Consider the following 22,913-nt stretch of genomic DNA (forward strand, 5'->3'; position numbering starts at 1 on the left):
CCCGAAGTTGAAAAGACTTGGGTAAACTGCCTATGTCTTGACTTACTAGCTGGGATCTTGGGCAAGTTACTTAACTCAGTGACTCCGCTTCTTTTACACACCACAGGTAATAACATTTACCTCTTGTTATTGTAAAGCTTATGTGAAATAACGTATTTAACTCAGCATCAGCAATTGTGGGAGGTAGGGGAGTTTAGCCCCTTTCCCTTCTAGAATTAGATTCTTTGGGCTTATTTCTTCTCTTCTCTATCACTATTATTCTCCATACCTATCATTTCATTTTGATTGTTTTAATCTAAAGTAAATGCTTACCACATAATACAGATAAAAGAAGAATAGCCAATACTTTTATTGCTATTTACTCCCCACATTTAATCTAGATTGGTCTAGACCAGCGGTTCCTGACCTGGGGTGATTTTGCCACCAGGAGGATATTTGGCAGTATCTGGAGACATTTTTTGTTGTATCATCGATGCGGACAGGTTGCTACTAGTATCTAGTGGGTAGAGGCCAGGGATGCTGCTAAATATTCTACAATGCACAGGATAGCACTCCACAACAAAGAATTATCTGGTCCCAAATTTCAATAGTGCCAAGGTTGAGAAACCCTGGTCTACACTCTGAACTCCAAACCTCCCTCCCCTTTTCCTTAATAGTATGTAAAAGACATCTTTACAGCTTAAAACAATTAGAGAAGGAAGAAGCCAGTTATACATTTACGGTACTTGTAACAGTTCTTCTTTTGATATTAAAAATGCCTAAAGGGGGCCGGTCCAGTGGCGTAGTGGTTAAGTTTGCGTGCTCTGCTTCGGCAGCCCGGGGTTTGCAGGTTTGGATCCCGGGTGCAGACCTACACACCACTTATCAAGCCATGCTGTGGCAGGCATCCCAAATATAAAGTAGAGGAAGATGGACATGGATGTTAGCCCAGGGCCAATCTTCCTCAACAAAAAGAGGAGGATTGGCAACAGATTTAGCTCAGGGGCTAATCTTCCTCACCAAAAAAGAAAAAAAAAAAGCCTAAAGGACGTAGAAATCATTCAAGCTGGTTTTACCTCTGAAGGTACATTAAGAAGTTTATCCAAGAGAAGTATATAGCAATTGCTCCACAATGCCACTGCACATGAGCTGGTATACCAATGAACAAGGGTGACACAAAAATGATGCTTGTCGTGTAGATAATCCATTCAAGTACATTGCAAAGATCCAAGAAGTAATTCCTTTTCTAGAGTTGAAAAGAATGAAGAATTACCATATGTAGACACTGAGACCTGGCGTCTTATGGATGGTTATATATACGTAACCAGTAACAACATCTTCCTGGCATTGTAGTTGGAGAGGAGTTTAGGACCAAGGGGCCAGCTCCTGCCATTCTGGACTGAACTCAGAGCTCTGAGTACAGATCAGTGTTGGAAGTGGCCCAACAGCCTCTTCTGTTGACCTGGCACTTTGGGAGTCTGATGTCTAAGGAAATCCTACAAGTTTCTGGGCTTTCCTCATAGAGTCCACTCCATCTTAAGGAAACTCCTGGGGGGCTACAAGTTGCTTTACTAATTCCTTTCTGCCTATACACAGACACGCATGCGGATCTCTCAGGATACAAATGAACTAAAGCTGCTTCTAAGAAGGTTTGAGACGTGCTAAAATTTAATTACCATAATGATACAGTGTCATTTCCTATTCTTAAAGATGTCATGTTTTGGACATTAAATTTCCTGCAGACCGTTTAAATATCAGCAAGAAAGTGTGGTGATGAAATCTGAGAGAGAAATCTTATAACTTGATAGTTCAATTTAGACTATAATCTGCAATTGTCATCTTAAGAAAATGAAAATAATGACAAGAGAGTAAATAATATGCCCTACATCATTTAAGGTACAATGGAACAATACAGTCTAACGCTCAGAATGGTGACAAGTTACTGAAAAGTATATACAAAAAAGTACTTGCAATGTGTCATATCAAACAAATGCAAAGCACTATTATCATCATCAACATTCTTTAATGCAAATATTCATCTGGCTCTATTAATTTTCACAGGATGTAAGGTGTTGTATAAAAGGTGTATGACTTATAATAAATAACCACAAAAAACATACCAAAAAATGAATAATAAAAGACTTTAAACCTCCACACAGAGAAATAAAAGATCGATGCCATTTATCAACCAAAGCAAGAGCCCACAGATAATTTACATAATTCTTGTGTCTGATCTGAACTTGGTTCACTCATTAAAAAAAAGAGTCTGAAGTAAAAATTATGCTATAAAAAGTTCCCAAATTTTATTATAACTTGAAATTTCATCCAATAAAGAAAAGCATTTCTTAAAAAAGGAATTCAAAGAAAGGCCTATAGAAATGGAGTCTTGGGCCAATAAGTTCTTTTATAAACATTTACATTCAAAACTATCAAATCCAGGTGTCGGCCCCATGGTGTGGTGGTTGGGTTCGGTGCATTCTGCTTCGGCAGCCCGGGTTCCCAGGTTCAGACCCCGGGCACAGACCTACACCACTTGTCGGCCACACTGTGGCAGCAACCCACATATATAGTAGAGGAAGACTGGCACAGATGTTACCGTTAGTTCAGGGCTAATCTTCCTCAAGCAAAAAAATGAGGAAGATTGGCAACAGAGGTTAGCTCAGGACTAATATTCCTCAGCAAAAAAAAAAAAAAAATCAAATCCAAAATCTAGCTATTATGTTAGCAAAATATTAAACTGATAAAAGAAAACACAGAAAAGTCCTTCACAAATTCATTTGTAGCTAGGCAGACCCATAAGGACTAGTAAAACTGGAACATCTCTGCTTCAGATATATTAAATTAAGTAAGTACCATCCAATGCATGGACCTTATCTAAAATCATGTGATTTCTACATTTTGAGAAGCTTATGCTTGATATTTCCAATCTATACATTCATCAAGATATGTGATTTTATTGACATATATTATTTCAATAATAGTTTAGCAATTAATTTACATTCTGCATATTAAAATATTTGCAACTTTAGAGATATAAAATGTGTGTGTACCTGTTGGAAAATTTGGGCCACTTCTTTGCAATATCCAAATATACTTGATAAAAATACTAAAATCATGCAAACTCTTATAGAATATGAATTCTGAAACAAAAAATGTGTAAGACAAGCAGTTATGAGGGACATAAAACAACACTTTAACTTCTTCATAATTTCCACTATTAAACATTTATTTTGTTTTTCTTTTGCTTCATTTCTACGTACTGTCCATATCTGCCTGAAAGAGAAAACTACTGTGATGTCAATATAAAGATGACACACACTTATTTCATAACGTCCTTATTAAGAGTGGTTTAAAAGTGACAAATGGAAACCAGACTTTTGGTGGTGAACACTACGTGGTGTATACAGAAGTCAAAATATACTGATGTACACCTCAAGTTTATATAATGTTATAAACCAATGTTACCTCAATAAAAAACTGCCAATAGGATTCTAAAGGAATATGAATCTATAGACTCACATAAAATTTTTTTTATTGTGGTAAAATACACATAACATAAAATTTACCACTTTAGAAGTTTTATATTTTACTTATACATTTGCATTTTATAATGTACAATTCTGTGGCATTAAATACATTCTCAATGTTATACAACCATCACCACTATCTAGTTCCATAACTTTTTCGTCAACCCAAATGGAAACCCTGTACCTACTAAGCATCACTGTCCTCTCTCCATAATCCCTGCAGCCACAAATCTGCTATCTTATAGAACTATTTTAAACTTTTATACTTCAGCATTCAAGCTAGCATTGCCTACAAGTCAATTCATTTTAAATTAGTTTACAAACTCACTTCTTGACCTATTTATTTATATTCTCTGTCATTCCACAAAGAATTTTAGGAGAAATTGCTACCATATATGAATTCTGTAGGCTATTTGTAATCATAAAAGTCTTGATAATTCAGATTTATTATAGGATTAGTATCCCAAAGAAAAAAAACACATTTTTGATAATCCTTTATTTTAAAAGTTGAAATTTGAAAATACCTTAGTGTCTAATATTTCTGAATGATCACTGGTTTCGTTGATGATTCCAGTTGAATTGAAAGCCACACCTGGCTTTATATTGACAATAAGAAAGGTCATAGGCAAGAGACCAAGACAGTAAGATCCTAGGTTCATAAGATGGGCTCTAAACCCATAGGCCATCCTACAAAAAATAAGCAAACCATAATTGAGTAATTTCAACCAAAAATATTTACTTAAGATAACCGTTGAAAAAGTAATTATAATCTCTCTCAGAAATCTATGTGGTAAATTCACTGAACTTTAGAACTAAGATCTTCGAATTCACCTTTTTTATTTCCAGAAAAGGAGTCTCAACTTCCAAGCAAATCATTACTTATTTAAAATCTCGTGAATTATTGGAAGAACAGAGACTTAGTTCACACCTTCTGACTCTAAGTTGAGTGCTCTTCCCAGGAACACACCTGTCACTTCATTGTCCCCCACACTGCAGGGCCCAGCAATGCGTCTTCATGTCTTATATAACGACTCCCCCCCCCCAAATATTTCATTTAATGTCAAAGATAAATCGATGCGTTTTCAATACCAAATTTGCCATCAACACGTTTCTTTTTCAAAGTGTAAAATATTAAAATAACAAAATCTGAAACATTAAAATACCATTAAAACAATTATTTAGAAGACTTTTAATAAATTTAATGGGGGCATCATTAAAAAGAAATACTCCTTAATACCCACCATTTCATAAGTAAATATTCTTTACACACAGGATGGTTGAGAAGCTCTATGCGGTTATGTTGCACCATTGCCTGAGAAGTAAGGAAAGAGCAATAAAAAGACAACTATATTAAACTTTTAAGAATAAACTAAGTTTTTGTTTGCTGGTTTTATAACTTTATTTTGATATTATAAAAGTAACACTTATTTAAGAATATTTGAAAAATGGAAAATTATATCAAGAATATATTTTTTTAAAAAACACAGGCTAGGGTCCGGCCTGGTGGCATAGTGGTTAAGTTCCTGTGCTCTGCTTCGGCGGCCTGGGGTTTGTGGGTTTAGATCCTGGGCATGGACCTACACGCTGCTCATCAAGCCATGCTGTTGCAGGCGTCCCACATACAAAATAGAGGAAGATGGGCACAGATGTTAACTCAGTGACAATCTTCCTCACCAAAAGGAAAAAAAAAAAAGAAACACAGGCTAGAATCAATCATTTTATACAGATGCAAGTATTTGATCAGTTTGTTTTATTTCAATTTCTCACTAGTGGAGACAGCATAAGCTTTTTAATCTTACACAGAGTTACACTGGAAAGGACATTAAAGATAAATAAGCAAGAGCTATACCCTTGTTCTTTCCTTGAAGAAACAGGCTTATCTTTCTAGAAGGATTTTAAATAGTAGAGCACCCAGAAATAGTAGTTAAATTAGCCTGTGGATTATAAGGTTTCATGAGTTATTGGGAACTACTAGTATTTATTTCAAAATTAATTTTTAATTATTCAAAAACACAGAGAGGGAGTGACGTCAGCAAGATGGGGGAATAGGAAGCCCCAGAAGCTCCTTCCTCCACAGAGACAGGAGACATCAACTTAACAACAAGACACGGACGAACTGCCATTGTGATAAATCCAGAAACCGGTTAAGAGGCTCCTGCAACCCAGGTGAGCCTGTAGCCCAGAAGAACCACATCAAAGACAGTAGGAAAATTCATGGCATTTACTAGTCATAGCCCCTCCCCCAGGACAGAGAAGAGAGACCAAGAGAAAACTCCCAACCCAGCTTCTCCCTGAGGAGGGAAGGAGTGGAACATATGTCCAATGTTCTAACTTTTCAGGGGGGCTGGTCCATCTAGACTTTCAGACTTTGGTGCACAATAATATTCTGTACCAGATCAGCTATCCCTCCAGAAGAAGCCCCCTCAGCTCCTCAGATCTAAGGTGAGGTTCTCTATGTTATTAAGACACTACCCGGGACCAGCCTGGTGGCACAAGCAGTTAAGTGCGCGCGCTCAGCTGCGGCGGCCCGGCGTTCGCCGGTTCGTATCCCAGGTGCGCACTGACGCACCGCTTGGCAAGCCACGTGTGGCGGCGTCCCATATGAAGTGGAGGAAGATGGGCACGGATGTTAGCCCAGGGCCAGTCTTCCTCAGCAAAAAGAGGAGAATTGGCAGATGTTAGCTCAGGGCTGATCTTCCTCACACACACAAAAAAAAGACACTACCCAATTGTGTGCCGATATGTCGCCCACTGAGTACAGTGTACTTATTCAAGTCAGCTGTTTCTTACAAATTATACTGAGTCTATATTATATACAGTCTATTTCTTTTTAGAAGCTACAAAGATTTTATTTCCTCCTGTTCTCATTCTGGTAGTGGAGAAAATAAACTCTTTCTGATAGAAGTTTAAATTACAATTTAAAGAAAAAACCCACATACATACACAAAATTTCTCCTCAGTATATCTGTAGTGTAGTTACTTTTAGGTCACTTGGCTACTGAGTCTGAACTATAATAACAACTGCAAAGCCTCACACACTCCAGTGGAGCTAAAATGCTTTACATGAGCAAACGTGAGAGTCAGTTGCCATCGCCAGCCTCGGGGGTGTAAAAATTCACATGACTCTTCACCCTTCACGTTCCAAGTACTCAGTAGGCCTTCTAGATTTCACTTTAGGTGATGGTTGGTACCATGGTCTACACCAAAGGCTTCCATGTAGGGAAATGAATTCATTTAAGGTGGATGAAAATTTCTAATTGCTCTAGACCAGTGCTGTCCAATAGAACTTTCTGCAATGACGGAAATGTCCTATAACTGTGCTGTTCAATAGGAGAGCCACGAGCCACACAGGCTACTGAGCACTTGAAATGTGGCCTCTGCAAATGAAGAAATGAATTTTTCACTTTATTTAATTTTTAATTAATTTTAAGTAGTCACATGTGGCTAATGGTCACCATTTTAGAGAGCACAGATCTACACCCTAGACCACATTCTGCAAATCCAACCATCCTATACGTTTTCTTTTGCATGCACACAATTTTAATTTGTTGCCAATATTTATACAAGCCTGGGCTCCCATTCTCACATGGCAACAATTTATGGCAATCAGTAGCTGCTATCCTTTTATACCAGGAGCCATGTTTCTCACCTGTTACCTGTTTCCTCTGCGGTTATGTGATAGCCCTGCTTTAGGCCACAGTGGATCATCTGCACAGACTCTATTGCCTCATCTAGAAATATAAAAGTACTCTTCGGAATAGAGCTGGTTTAGAGCAAGTCTCTCGGAAAATTTGGGTCCATACTGTGCATTTAGGGCCTACATTCAGATTGGGTTCACTCTTCCAGAAGGATCAAAGAACTTCTGAAAGGTCAGAGTTGACTGTGGAGCCCAGTGGTTGGCTGAACGTGCAAGCGATGACTGTAAAATGCCACCCCCTGCATTTTCCTGTGGTTTACACTGGAGGAAACCCTTCAGTACGTATGTCTATACTTAGGTGGTCGGAGATGGGGAGCAAGTGCTGACTGTCAGCCTGTGTTGTCCACGGTTTACTGGTTTATTGTCCAGGTTTACATGACCATTAGGACGAAAGTAATCAAGAGTGTAGGACTTTAATGGGACCAAATTATAGCAATTGTAGAAAATGACTGCTTTCTTTACTAAAAAATAAAGGTTTGGGCCACATGGCATAGACATAAAACTATAAACCTGGAATTCTCTTCAGGCCCCTTCCTAGAACTATTGTACCAAAACACTACGGAACCTGTGTAGAAACGACCCGGATAATGAAAACACTGGACTTACGTTGAGAGTTGAAAGAGGCTCATATTTAACATCCTGTACAATTGCTACTTTTTTGGTGAATTCTAATGGACACTGAAGATATCGGAAATTATACTCAATCTGTAGGAGATATAATTTTTAAAAATTACAGACTAGTACAGAACCCAAAAGTAGTTCTGGACAATCAAATACACAAGTCTACAATTCTGCTGAAAATTAAGTGATTCAAATAAAGTTGAGTCATTTCACGTGGAGAAAAGTAAATGAAGTTATTGCGTATTTGTTTCAAAAAATAAATATCCTAGAAAGCTGTTATTCGATTGCTTTATAACGCATAGTCATGGAAAAAGATGAATTCTCAAAAGATCACTTAGACTTTTTAGAACTTCATTCTTCAGGCATATTACCCAAGAAAATATAAAGGCTAGAAATGACCCTAAATAATGCTTATAAGGAACAATTAGAATGTTGGGGAGAACCAAGGATCTAAGGAAAAAATTCTCTCACAAATAGATAATATAATAATATGACAAAGGAAGACAATAATAACCATCTTTTGAGATTGTGGAACTCTAGTAAGATTATTTTTAATATATTTTTTAAAGAATTATAATAAAATAAACTTCAAAGTATTATGATAAAATAAACTTACATGGTAGTCTCGGCAGGACTTGTCTTCAGTGGAGGGTATTATGCAGCAATCTAAAAGTACCTTTGAGAGAGAAAAAATGGCTAAGATACTGGGCAGGAGACTACATAGGAGATAGGATTTGATCCCATTTCTAAAATAACACCTGAGATATTCCCTTCCCCTTCCTTTGCTTTTTCCATCTCAGATAAACTATAATCCATATCATTCAGGAACAAAATTTAAAACATAAAATGTTACAACTACTACTGGGTGCCTCAGAAATACCAAGTGATTCAAAAAATTACCATGCACTTCAGAATGAAACTGCATTTACTAAAATTTGAGTAAGAAATATTCCATGAGTTTTGCCTAAGATTTGATGTCTTTCTGGGCTTGTAGAGAATATATAGATCACTAAGGATTCCTTTGCTCAGTATCTTATAGCGATAATTTACTGTCCCCAGACGAGATCTTTCAGTTGAGCAATGGGTCTTTCTTTGGTCTAGGTCCCGTCTCCTGTAATGCTCGAGCCTGGAGTACTGTGTTTGCTTCTGGACCTCGCTTGCGAAGCAACACTGACAACTATTCATCCAGAGTGGTGTAGACAGGATAGCAGGGGACAGACGTTACAAGGAGAAATGCTGAAGGCTCTCTAGTTGCTTAACAAAGGGAAGAACACTTAAGAGGTCATTAGAGCTGCCCCTAGAGTGTGTCGAGATAAATATTTTTGAGGGGTCCCTGTCTACACAAACAATTTGAGTCACTCCAAATCTGTGTGTTGGCACAAATTCATGATCCCAAGGAAGAAACACAGCCCAGTCAGGCTGCCCTCCTAGAACCGAATCTGGACACATGGCCCCAGGTGATCCCATCAGTGTGCCCCAGAGCTCCTGGGGCATCTGGTCAAACCCCCCCCGCCCCCCCCCCCCCGCACGCAGGATGCAAGGTAGAGGGTTGGAGAGTACCCTGAAGGGGAGAAATAAGAACCCAGACCCCACTCAGAGGGCACTGCTGTCCTGGCTGGTCTCAAGCATCAGAGGGACTTAAAAAATTTCAAGAAGTCTCTGTTGGTGATCAGGCAGTGGTACCAAGGGTCATAATAGATATCATGAAAAATAAAGACAAAACTAGTCAGTAGGGCTGTGCAAGGCAGAACCAGAGAGGCAGGTCTGGTTGTTAGAGTTTGAGAGCTTTGTAATAATCAGCATAGGCAAAATAAAGGACGGGCTGCCTGGGGAGGGGGCTGGGTACAGAGGGAGGAATTATGTAAGTCATTCAAATGTGTGATGTGAGGCTCAACTAAAGACCTTTAAGTTCCCCTATTTAAAAAAACTTCACAATACTAAAATAATATAAAGTCATCATAGAAAATGAACTAGAAATATATAGTAGCATAAAGAAGAAAAGAAACACCGATCATAATCCCACAACTGTGATAATTCTTATTAACATTTTGGTATTAGTTCTTCAATTCTTTTCTATGTTTTCCATATGTGCATATTTCTAACATATTTTTTTTACTATTATCAATAATGCTGTAAGAAACGTCATTGTATATAAATCTGCCTCTACCTCTGATTCAACAATTGGAATTACTGAATAAGAAAGTCTGAGATCGTTTCAATCCTGAATATTTATGTGCCCTTCGACGAAATTTATGCACCTAAAATGCTAATCTATGAACTGGACTGGCCCCAATTTCCACTAGATATTATAAAGAAAAAATGCACTCTGAGCACTTAGCACATACTAAATGCTTACTGAACCCATAAAAACAGTAAGTGTTAGTAGCAGTAGTACTAATAACCACACAAGCAGTATAAAAATAGTAGGACGTATAATACGGGCCAAGCACTATCCTGAACACTTTATATAGTTTACCTCTAATGTTTGTAATCACTTTGCAAGATCAGTATCAGCATCACTGTCTTAGAGATTTTAAAGAAAATAGAAAGCTCAGAGAGGTAACATGTCTTGAAAGCAGCACAGCAAAAGGCAGAGCCAGGAGTAAATCCCAGGGCCACCAGGCTCCAAATCTAGACCTCTGTCCCCTGTGTCACTATGTCTCACGGCCTCCTCCAGTATTTGAATGTACTCTTCCCTATGAATCACATTCGAAGTCATTCCTCTTTTCTTGATTATTCTATGCCTGTCCCAATCCTCAAATCTCAACTTTCCCAAGAGGTCTTTCATCTGCATCCTTTAACACTCACGTGCTCAACAGTGTGTCAGTGTTTCTCTTGTGGTGGATGTCAGACACGTGCTGGGTGTATGTTTAATCCAGCACAGAGAATCACACATTCAGAGGCCCACAGGGACCAGGCACATAGTGTAAACGTCTAAACTGTGCCAGCCTTAAGAGCTCGTTCCCAGTGTTCTTGAAATGTTGGCTCTCTTGGGCTGGCTTTTATCTTCACAGTTTGGATAGAGATAGAGGCACATATAGAGAACTCTCTCTCTACTACAAGGAAAGCAATTGCCCAAGCATGACAGTATGTGTCAACTAATGCCAGGCATTTGAGCTAAGTATACAAGAGGAAGAGGTGGGGTGCGCTTGCCCCATCTAAAGGAAGCAGCTGCTCCTCGCCCAGCGATTCCTGCCTTGCGAGAAGGTAGGCCCAGTCCCCAGATCTTCTCATCGTTACAGGACGCCAGATATCTGGATCCTTAAGGGAAGCATCCTGGTTTTAAATGTTAGCAACTAATGCAAATTTGAAACAATGACACACATGCCAAAAAAAACGAATCTAGAGGTTCTATTCAGCCAGCAACCACCATTAGCAGCCTCTGCTCTAGACTTGGATTATTTAAATAAAAAAATCTGTTGACCATTTTTTCCTATATTCCACATAACAACTAATAGAATTCTTTAATTGAAGTAGGTCCTTATTAAATAACTGTTGGGTCACTTCCTTTATAGCCTATGGAAAACTAGAAATTTTATTTAAAGATGGAAATAACTATTATTTAGGTTGTGATTACAACAATAAATCCTCACATTATATATTATATGCCAAGCATACACTCAGAAGCAGTTTTGTTTGGAAAACTTACTTTCATGCATTCAGGGAGGTATTCTACCATTTCTCTGACTGGACATTTATTGCTTGGAGAATAATGACTAAAAACTTTCAAACAGTCTTCCCATCTGTAAAAATATATACATATATAATAATAATAAAACAAACACAAGTCTTAATCCTTCTGTTCTGCACAACAGCAAAACTACCAGTTGAAATTCCAAATTATATCTTTAGGAGAAACCTGAATTGGTTCCAGTGGAACCAATATGTGAACCATGATTAATCCATTAATAGGGTCTTTGTCCATTAATGGAAATTAGAAATGTAGGCAAATTTCAGTATGGCTGTTATAATCACTGTTCTCTTTCCCTAAACGCCTTCTAAAGAAGGAAGGCTTTTACCTTCTTTCTCTCCTGAAATCATGAACTAGTATGAGGTGGTCATGTTGGGTAGGGATATCCACATTCACCTACAAAAGCAACATAGTACTGGCACATGACACTTAAGATTTAATCCATGCATATATCATGTATTGAATTAAACTACAAAAATAACATGTGTCAAGTACATTAATAAGCATGAGTTCAGCCAGAACATTGCAGAGTCTGCCCCTTTCTTCATTGCCATCCAGTTGGATGGGATAAGAAGATGTTTATGATGCCAAGGAGGAACTTTACTTCCTACAACAGGAAGTAAAGAAGAGCTCATTTACCTCCAAGATTCTATCTATGTAAGAGGAGACTACTTCTAAAAACTACCCAGACAAATTTTCTGTTAACCCTACTGGTAAAATCCATCTAGAATATCTGCATAATCAGCAGAAAAGTTCTGGTTGCATACTTGCATTGACTAGTGTTTCAAAGGAATGATCAGCAGGGAAATCTGGAGACTGTCCATGCTCAAAAACAAAGGCTTGATCTGCTTTGAATATGAGATTGTTCACCTCTGTGTCCACTACTGGGTGATACTGGGTCCTTGTGAACATCTATCTGTGATTAGATAGAAAAGTTTATGTTCAAGATATGGGACAAACTACCCTCCAACTTCATCATTCAAACTCATGGGAGCATGATTTAGAACTACCATATGATCCAGCTATTCCACTGCTGGGTATTTATCCAAAGAACTTGAAAACACCAATGCATGAAGATACATGCACCCCTGTGTTCATTGCAGCGTTATTCACAATAGCAAAGACTTGGAAGCAACCTAAGTGCCCATCAAGGGACGAATGGATAAAGAAGATGTGGTATATATACACAATGGAATACTACTCAGCCATAAGAAACAATGAAATCCAGCCATTTGTGACAACATGGATGGACATTGAGGGTATTATGCAAAGTGAAATAAGTCAGAGGGTCAAATACCGTATGATCTCACTTATTAAGTAGTAGATAACAACAACAACAAACAAACACATAGAGACAGAGATTGGATTGGTGATTACCAGAGGGGAAGGGGGGGGCAAAAGGGATGATTAGGCACGTGTGTAGTGATGGATTGTAATTAGTATTTGAATGGTGAACATGAGAACATGATGTAATCCATGCAGAAATAGAAGTATAATGATGTACACCTGAAATTTATACGTTATAAACCAACGTTACCACAATAAACAAAAATAAAAAAATAAAAAATAAAAACCCACAACCACAAAAGATTACGTGCTAAGGGAAATTCCATTGCATGGCGCTAGTAACAACATGGATTTACCTCGGAGAATATTTTCACCAACTTCCAGTTTTGGAGGTTCTGTTGATAACAGAGTGTCAAGCAAGTTCACGCAGGGCAGGGCAGAGTTTGCTTGACAAAGACCATGGTACCAGACACAGCACATGCCTGAACCCTGTGAGTCTTACGAGAGTTCTAGGAAGGTTGTCTGTGCTCCCATGATTTAGAAATGGAAACTGAAGATCAGGGAGGTTAAGCAACATGTCTGTTGTCACCCAAAGAGTTCATTAAAAATTTTATGTAGGGGCCGGCCCAGTGGCACAGAGGTTAACTTTGTGTGCTCCACTTCAGTGGCCCACAGTTCACGGGTTCGGATCCCAGGCATGGACCTACACACCACTCATCAGGCTGTGCTATGGCGGCATCCCACGTACAAAATAAAGGAAGATGGGCACAGATGTTAGCTCGGGGACAATATTGCTTACCAAAAAAAAAAAAAATTTTATGTAAACAACTGACATTTTAAAAATGTTGATTAACAGCTGAAACTTATTCTTTTTCTCTTTCTGTTTCCTCTCAGGTTGTAAATCCTGCCTCATGCCAGAGGACACTAAATGATAGCAGACAGGAAGACGGCATACCTTTTGTTCCTGATGGTCGTAAGAACCACCTCCTTCCTCTTACTGTGAATTGCAACGTGCAGAAAGGAGGCTTGCTGCTTGTTCAGGACGATGTCCGCACCGTAGCTCAGAAGAAGTGCGACGGCTTTGGCGTGGCCTTCCCTTGCAGCGAAATGAAGCGCAGTGTTCTTTTAGAGAAAATAGAAGACGGAAAATCCGGTGACAATGGCTAATCGTCCTTCTGCTGTTTTACAGCTGTGTTTCATTGTTGAACTGCTTAAAAGAAATTATTAACAAAACTAACCATTTAATACCAAAATACATAAAATTTAAAACTGATGTTCAGAATCAAGTTTCAAAATAATGAGTTTATAGTTCAAAAACCTTGTGTGTGTGTATGGGGTCGGTTGGGGAGGTCTATGTGTGTATATGTAAATTCCGAGTGGCTTGTTTTGCTTTGTTTTTGCAGTGGGATGATTCCACAAAGACAAAGGACCAGATTTCAGGGTCAGGATGTTGGAATGAACACAGAAGAAAATACTTCAGGGAAATGTATCATCTAGCAGAGCAGTGGTTTCTAGATTTTGGATTTTCATAGGCTTTTAAAATTAGTGAAAAAATCAGAGACTGCTATATGGTTGCCAATCTTTAGTTTTGCCACATAAAGACATTTTTAAAGGCAATTACAGGAGGAAGTCAAGATGGCGGCGTAGGCAGACTCTGAACTCACCTCCTCCCGTGGACACAGCCAATTTACAAGTACTCATGGAAAAATTACCCCTGAGACAGAACTGAAAACTGGATGAGAGGAACTCCTGCAACAACGGAAAATCCCAACTGAGGTGGAAGAGGCAGAGACTCCTTCCGGAGAGGAAAACGCCGCCTCCACAAGCCGCCAGCTTCACGGCCGCCAGGAGCAGCGCACAGGTCCGCAGCCTCCCTGGAGGAGTGGGGCCCTGAGCCGGGGAGCGCCCCCGCTGTGGGCATTTTGTGGACCCAGCACAGTCGAGACGAGTGGCATAATATCTGACTTTGCCTGCTGCTAAAACATTGGGGAGTACCCCCAGAAAACTCGGTTCACAAAGAAACTAAAACCGGCTCTTAAAGGGCCCACGCACAAACTCACCCGGTTCAGAAAGCATCCTAAAATCACCAGAAAGAAAGGTGCACAGTGCTTTGGTGACAAGAGATTCACCTAATAGGTCCTGAGTGCATCTCGGTGAGAGGCGAGACCTCTCCAGGGACTGGGACATTGGCGGCTGCCACTGTTGTGGCCTGGTGTGGGGATGCTGACACAGAAGCCTTTGGAGTTCTCCCTGGGGTCTGCTAGCCCAGGGTCTGCCCCACCCACTAGAGCACCGATTTAATCCAGCTCAGCCAGGGCAGGCAGCCCACCCTAGATACTGGCCCCACCCAACAACAAGCCCTCAGGCAACTTGTGGGCCTGCATAGATTGGTGACTGGATTCTCTGCAGCCTGGTAACTGAGCCAACTTTAGCGGGGCAGGGTGTGCACAAGGAGCAGGTGGAGAGTGTGGGGCGGTGGTGGAGTGTGTGGGGTTCCCGCCGTGGAGAGACTGGGTCCGCTTCGGGAGGTCGGGGCACGCACACAGAGCAGGACTGTGTTGACTGTGTGTGTGGACCTGTGGGGAGCAGGGCTTGTCAGCTGCAGAAGACTTGTGCTTCTCAAAGACCCACATAGGGTGTTTGCCCCACCTTCCAAAGCCTGAAACAATTGGGTGCTCCTGTGCCTGAGGCCAGCCCCACCCAGCTGCAATCCTCAGAGAGCTGACAAGAGACCTAAAGGCTGGAGGCTTACAGCAATTGTAAGGCCCTAAGCCTAACAACCTGCCACGCTGGGGGCCTACTCACTTAAAAGAAATACTGCAACACAAATGTGGTATTAGAACTTGCAGCCAACTGTCCTGGGGCTCCCCACACCTGATAAAGAGACTGAAGGGCCCACAACAACTACAAGCAGTTGAGCATTACAACAGCTGGCCAGGAGCATAATTCAGCCTCCCTGGGCGCCTACAGGGAGAGCAATCAGGCCACAACAGAAGGACACACGTAGCCCACATAGGGGTCACCCCTGGAACATTTAGAACTGAGGGAAGCACACTGCAGGCCACCTAAGCCATCACTTACATAAGGTCACCTATCCAAGAGCAGGAGACGTAGCTGACCTACCTAATACATAGTCACAAGCACAGGGAAAGAGGCAAAATGAGGAGACAAAGGAATACATTCCAAGTAAGGGAACAGGACAAAACCCCAGAAAGGAACTAAGTGAAACAGAAATGAGCAACCTACCTGACAGAGAGTTCAAACTAAGAGTGTTAAGGATGCTCACTGATGTGGGGGAAAGAATAGATGAACTCAGTGAGAATGTCAACAAAGAAATGGAAGATATAAAAAAGAACCAATCAGAAGTGAAGAATACAATACTGGAAATGAAAAATTCCCTAGAGGGACTCAAAAGCAGAGTAGAGGATACAGAAGAACGGATCTGTGAGCTGGACGAAAGACTAGAAGAAATTACCCAAGCTGAACAGGTAAAAGAGAAAAACATTAAAAAGAGTGAGGACAGTCTAAGGGACCTCTGGGACAACATCAAGCGCACTAACATCCGTGTTATAGGTGTCCCGGAAGGAGAAGAGCGACACAAAGGGGCAGAGAATCTATTTCAAGAAATAATAGATGAAAACTTCCCTAACCTAAGGAAGGAAACAGACATCCAGGTACAGGAAGCACAGAGAGCCCCAAACAAGATAAACCCAAAGAGGCCCACACCAAGACACATCATAATCAAAATGTCCAGAATTAAAGATAAAGAGAGAATCCTAAAAGCCGCAAGAGAAAGTCAAGTTACATACAAAGGAAACCCCATAAGGCTATCAGCTGACTTCTCAGCAGAAACCTTACAAGCTAGAAGAGAATGGCATGATATATTTAAAGTGCTAAAAGGAAAAAACTTACAGCCAAGAATACTCTACCCAGCAAGGTTATCATTCAAAATGGAAGGAGAGATCAAAAATTTTCCAGACAAGCAAAAATTAAAGGAGTTTGTGCCCAAGAAACCAGTGCTACAAGAAATGTTAAAGGGACTGATTTAAGGGGAAAAGAGAAGACCACAAATAGGAAAAATTATCTATTTCCATGATAAGAGGGTAATGGATACAAATGCACAAAAAAGAGGTTAGATATGATATCAAAAACATAAAAGGAGGGAGGAGGGGAGTTAAAGAGTAGAGCTTTCAGACAGAGGTCAAACTAAAGAGACCATAAACTAAAGTCTGTACAGAAGGAGAAAGGAACGGAGAAGGACTACTAAAACACTGAGAAAAAAAAAAAGTTAGAAAATGGCAGTAAGTACATACTTATCAATAGCTACTTTAAACGTCAATGGACTAAATGCTCCAATTAAAAGGCATAGGGTGGCTGATTGGATAAAAAAACAAGACCCATATATATGCTGCATACAAGAGACACACTTCAGACCTAAAGACACTCACAAACTGAAAGTGAAGGGATGGAAAAAGATGCTCCACGCAAATGGCAATGAAAAGAAAGCTGGGGTAGCAGTACTCATATCAGACAAAATAGGCTTTAAAACAAAAACTGTAAAAAGAGACAAAGAAGGGCATTACATAATGATCAAGGGAACAATCCAACAAGAGGATATAACACTTGTAAATATCTACGCACCCAATGTAGGTGCACCTAAATATATAAAGCAATTATTAACAGACATAAAAACAGAAATAGACAGTAACACAATAATAGTAGGGGACTTCAACACTCCACTTACACCAATGGATAGATCATCCAAACAGATCCATAAGGAAACACTGGCCTTAAATGACACACTAGAACAGATGGACCTAGTAGATATATACAGAGCATTCCATCCAAAAACCGAAGAATACACGTTCTTTTCAAATGCACATGGAACATTCTCCAGGATTGATCACACATTAGGCCACAAAACTAGTCTCCATAAATTTAAGAAGACTGAAATAATACCAAGCATCTTTTCTGACCACAACGGTATGAAACTAGAAATCAACTATAGGAAGAAAATCAGAAAAGCCACAAATACGTGGAGATTAAACAAAACGCTACTGAACAACGACTGGGTCAACGAAGAAATCAAAGAAGAAATCAAAAAATACCTGGAGACAAATCAAAATGAAAATACGACATGCCAGAATTTATGGGATACAGCAAAAGCGGTTCTAAGAGGGAAGTTTATAGCAATACAGGCCTATCTCAACAAACAAGAAAAATCTCAAATAAACAATCTAACAATGCACCTAAAGGAACTGGAAAAAGAAGAACAAACAAAGCCCAAAATCAGTAGAAGAAGGGAAATAATAAATATCAGAGCAGAAATAAATGAAATAGAGACCAAAAAAAATAGAAAAAATTAATAAAACCAAGAGCTGGTTATTTGAAAAGATCAACAAAATTGACAAACCTTTAGCTAGACTCATCAAGAAAAAAAGAGAGAAGGCACAAATAAGTAAAATCAGAAATGAAAGAGTAGAAATTACAACAGATACCTCAGAAATACAAAAGATTATAAGAGAATACTGTGAAAAGCTATATGCCAACCAATTCGACAATCTGGAAGAAATGGATAAATTCTTAGAATCATACAACCTTCCAAAACTGGATCAAGAAGAAGTAGAGAATTTGAATAGACCAATCACCAGTAAGGAGATCAAAACAGTAATCAAAAACCTCCCCAAAAATAAAAGTCCAGGACCAGACGGCTTCCCTGGTGAATTCTACCAAACATTCAAAGAAGGCTTAATACCTATTCTTCTCAAACTCTTCCAAAAAATTGAGGAGGGGGGAAGCTCCCTAACTCATTCTACGAAGCCAACATTACTCTGATACCAAAACCAGACAAGGACAACACAAAAAAAGAAAACTACAGGCCAATATCACTGATGAACATTGATGCAAAAATCCTCAACAAAATACTAGCAAATTGCATACAACAATATGTTAAAAAGATTATACACCATGATCAAGTGGGATTTATTCCAGGGATGCAGGGATGCTTTAACATTCGCAAATCAATCAACGTGATACACCACATTAATAAAATGAAGAATAAAAATCACATGATCATATCTCAATAGATGCAGAGAAAGCATTTGACAAGATACAGCATGCATTTATGATAAAAACTCTGAATAAAATGGGTATAGAAGGAAAGTATCTCAACATAATAAAGACCATATATGAGAAACCCACAGCTAATATCATCCTCATTGGTGAAAAACTGAAAGCTATCCCTCTAAGAACAGGAACCAGAAAAGGATGCCCACTGTCACCACTCCTATTTAACATAGTACTGGAAGTCCTAGCCAGAGCAATCAGGCAAGAGAAAGAAATAAAAGGGATCCAAATTGGGAAGGAAGAAGTGAAACTGTCACTATTTGCAGATGACATGATTTTATATATAGAAAACCCTAAAGAATCCACCAGAAAACTTTTAGAAGTAATAAACGAATATGGTAAAGTTGCAGGATACAAAATCAACATACAAAAGTCAGTTGCATTTCTATACACTAACAACGAAGTAGCAGAAAGAGAAATTAAGAATACCATCCCATTTACAATTGCAACAAAAAGAATAAAATACCTAGGAATAAACTTAACCAAAGAGGTGAAAGATCTGTACACCGAAAACTATAAAACATAGCTGAAAGAAATTGAAGAAGACACAAAGAAATGGAAAGATATTCCGTGATCTTGGATTGGAAGAATTAACATAGTTAAGATGTCCATACTTCCTAAAGCCATCTATAGATTCAATGCAATCCCTATCAATGTTCCAACAACATTTTTCACAGAAATAGAACAGAGAATCCTAAAATTTATTTGGAACAACAAAAGACCCCGAATAAGTATAGGAATCCTGAGAAAAAAGAACAAAGCTGGAAGTATCACACTCCCTGATTTCAAAATATACTACAAAGGTATAGTAACCAAAACAGCATGGTACTGGCACAAAAACAGGCACACAATTCAATGGAATAGAATCGAAAGCCCAGAAATAAACCCACGCCTCTATGGACAGCTAATCTTTGACAAAGGAGCCAAGAACATACAATGGAGAAAAGAAAGTCTCTTCAACAAATGGTGTTGGGAAAGCTGGACAGCCACATGCAAAAAAATGAAAGTAGACCCTTACCTTACACCATACACAAAAATTAACTCAAAATGGATTAAAGACTTGAATGTAAGACCTGAAACTATGAAACTTCTAGAAGAAAACATAGGCAGTCAGCTCTTCGACATCGGTCTTAGCAACATATTTTCAAGCACCATGTCTGACCGGGCAAGAGAAACAATAGAAAAAATAAACAAATGGGACTACATCAAACTAAAAAGCTTCTGCACAGCAAAGGAAACCATCAACAAAACGAAAAGACAACCTAACAATTGGGAGAAGATATTTGCAAACCATACATCTGATAAGGGCTTAATCTCCAAAATATACAAAGAACTGATGCATCTCAACAACAAAAAAACTAACAACCCAATTAAAAAATGGGCAAAAGACCTGAGCAGACATTTCTCCAAAGAAGATATACAGACGGCCAACAGACACATGAAAAGATGTTCAAAATCATTAACTATCAGGGAAATGCAAATCAAAACTACAATGAGATATCACCTCACGCCCATCAGAATGGCTATAATTAACAAGACAGGAAACAACATGTGTTGGAGAGGATGTGGAGAGAAGGGAACTTTCATACACTGCTGGTGGGAGGGCAAACTGGTGCAGCCACTATGGAAAACACTATGGAGATTCCTCAAAAAATCAAGGATAGAACTACCATATGATCCAGCTATTCCACTGCTGGGTATTTATCCAAAGAACTTGAAAACACCAATGCCTAAAGATCATGCACCCCTGTGTTCATTGCAGCATTATTCACAATAGCCAAGACTTGGAAGCAAACTAAGTGCCCATCAAGGGACGAATGGATAAAGAAGCTGTGGTATATATACACAATGGAATACTACTCAGCCATAAGAAACGATGAAATCCAGCCATTTGTGACAACATGGATGGACATTGAGGGTATTATGCAAAGTGAAATAAGTCAGAGGGAGAAGGTCAAATACCGTATGATTTCCTTCATTAAGTAGTAGATAATAACAACAATAAACAAACACATAGAGACAGAGATTGGATTGGTGGTTACCAGAGGGGAAGTGGGGAGGGAGGAGGGCGAAAGGGATAATTGGGCACATGTGTATGGTGATGGGTTGTAATTAGTATTTGGGTGGTGAACATGATGTAATCTGTGCAGAAATAGAAGTATAATGATGTACACCTGAAATTTATACAATGTTATAAACCAATGTTACTGCAATAAACAAAAAATTTAAAAAAAATAAAAATTAAATTAAAAAAATAAAGGCAATTACAATCCACCATTTCAAGAAAGAACGTATATTTCAATACTCGCTCTCCAAAAAAGGAGGAAGAACATCATAGCAGAATAAAGGACAGTCCTTCAAATCAAATACACTTAGTTTTATGAAAAGTTACCCATGCCCTCTTTATTTTTCTCCCTTCACCAAGGAGTGGTGAAAATTTTATCATCAATCCACATAGGCCTGTGGACCAGCCTCTGCGAAACTGAAGAGGTGTCTTCAACATGCACCCATTAAGTAAGTATTAGTAAGAACCCAATAAAAGGCTATGAATGAGGCACGGAAGGGAAGAGGGTAGCTGAGAAGGCTCTCTTGCAACTCTGGAAGTTTCTTCTATGCCAAGATTTTAGGTAGGTATGAGGAATGCAGTACATACCCCTTCTTCATCTAGCTGATCTGTGCACTTGAAATTAGTGTCAAGAATGACCTTCATGGTCTGAGTGTACCCGCCCAAGGAAGCATGATGCAAAGCAGTCCAGCCATTGTGGTCACTGTTAAAGAGGTAAGAAAAGACGTGTGCATTCAATCTACAGAGAAAAGTGGGAAGGGTTGCCATCTGGATCATTAATCTGAAAGGTGGGCTGATAATTAAAAAAATGGATATCTGAGTTCTAGCAACTAAATATTTATTACATATTTATAACAAATGAGCTAACTTCAAGTCTAGTGGTGTTAAATGATCTACCTATAATGTGATCCACACATACTTTTTTAATTTAGCAGATTAAAATATAAAAGTATATAAACACATTATCAAATACTTAGGGGTGTGTGAAACTAGAGTTAGTATGTCTGTGTCATACATATTTTTCTCAAGGCTGTAATGTACTTAAACACGCTATTTTAAATCTTGTTTTATTCTTTTACTGAACATTGTATCAAAAAATTTCCATGATGATGGTATCAGTCCTCATGGCCACAACAATAATATCATCTTACAATACATAGCTATAAGATACTTAGCTTAGTGCCGTTTATTCTTCTAAGAGCTCAGGTCTGAAGAGATCTTTCCTCTCTGCTCTCAAAGATGCTTACTTAATCCCTTTGGAAAATGTTTATACTTACAGAAATTAAGATGTAAATACAATGAAGGCTTGGCATTTTTCCAAATTAAACATAGGAAAAAAACAGAGATCGTGATACAATTTAACTTTAGTGCTAGTGAGTAACTGTCTAAGGGTGCAAGAGCCACCTCGCTATTTCAGTGATGGTGCAATTAAGCAACAACTCTCTGGCCTGGGTGCACTGGAGTCCCTTTTACAGGTCTGCTGCCTGGTGATGCCTTGGAAGCAGGAAGGAACTGAGGGAGTATTCATTTCGCAGCTGCCTCACTACTTTGATGGGATTTGTACTCTGATAAAGAAATGTGTTTTTGAACATTAGCCTAATGAGCTCTTTGCTACCACCTTGGTGAAATTAGAAAATAGCTCATCATATCTCTATGAAACTTTTCTGAGTTTTCCTTTTCTTTTTACAAGGATGTCATTTAATTATGCCATCTTTTTACTATGCTTGATTATTTCAATTTGGTTTTGCTCCTAGAGTTATATTTCCTTACGTATAATAAAAATCAGGAATTTTTTATGTCTCACGTTGTAGCTTAAAGGGAGCTTTTTACGTCCATCATTCAACAGATTGAATGAAATATCGAGTCTTTGAATTTGTATGGTGTGTGTGTATGTACACGTTTTGTATCTGCATAAGAAGA

The 22,913-nt window shown here is 38.9% G+C and overlaps 1 protein-coding gene across 1 annotated transcript in view; it reads right to left on the reverse strand.

The window, feature by feature from the left end:
• TRPA1 (transient receptor potential cation channel subfamily A member 1) overlaps window positions 1–22,913 on the reverse strand; it is a 67,050-nt gene that overhangs the window by 11,891 nt on the left and 32,246 nt on the right. Inside the window, exons 14-22 of the mRNA XM_058528997.1 lie at window positions 21,582–21,696; window positions 13,758–13,924; window positions 11,474–11,567; window positions 8,441–8,500; window positions 7,810–7,908; window positions 4,748–4,818; window positions 4,031–4,193; window positions 3,030–3,119; window positions 1,056–1,225 (exon numbers count right to left, since the gene is read on the reverse strand). Of these exons, the coding sequence (XP_058384980.1) occupies window positions 1,056–1,225; window positions 3,030–3,119; window positions 4,031–4,193; window positions 4,748–4,818; window positions 7,810–7,908; window positions 8,441–8,500; window positions 11,474–11,567; window positions 13,758–13,924; window positions 21,582–21,696 (1,029 nt within the window). The remainder of the gene's footprint in view (window positions 1–1,055; window positions 1,226–3,029; window positions 3,120–4,030; window positions 4,194–4,747; window positions 4,819–7,809; window positions 7,909–8,440; window positions 8,501–11,473; window positions 11,568–13,757; window positions 13,925–21,581; window positions 21,697–22,913) is intronic.

This window comes from Diceros bicornis, chromosome 33, assembly GCF_020826845.1.
Source record: "Diceros bicornis minor isolate mBicDic1 chromosome 33, mDicBic1.mat.cur, whole genome shotgun sequence".
NCBI classification, from domain to species: Eukaryota; Metazoa; Chordata; class Mammalia; order Perissodactyla; family Rhinocerotidae; genus Diceros; species Diceros bicornis.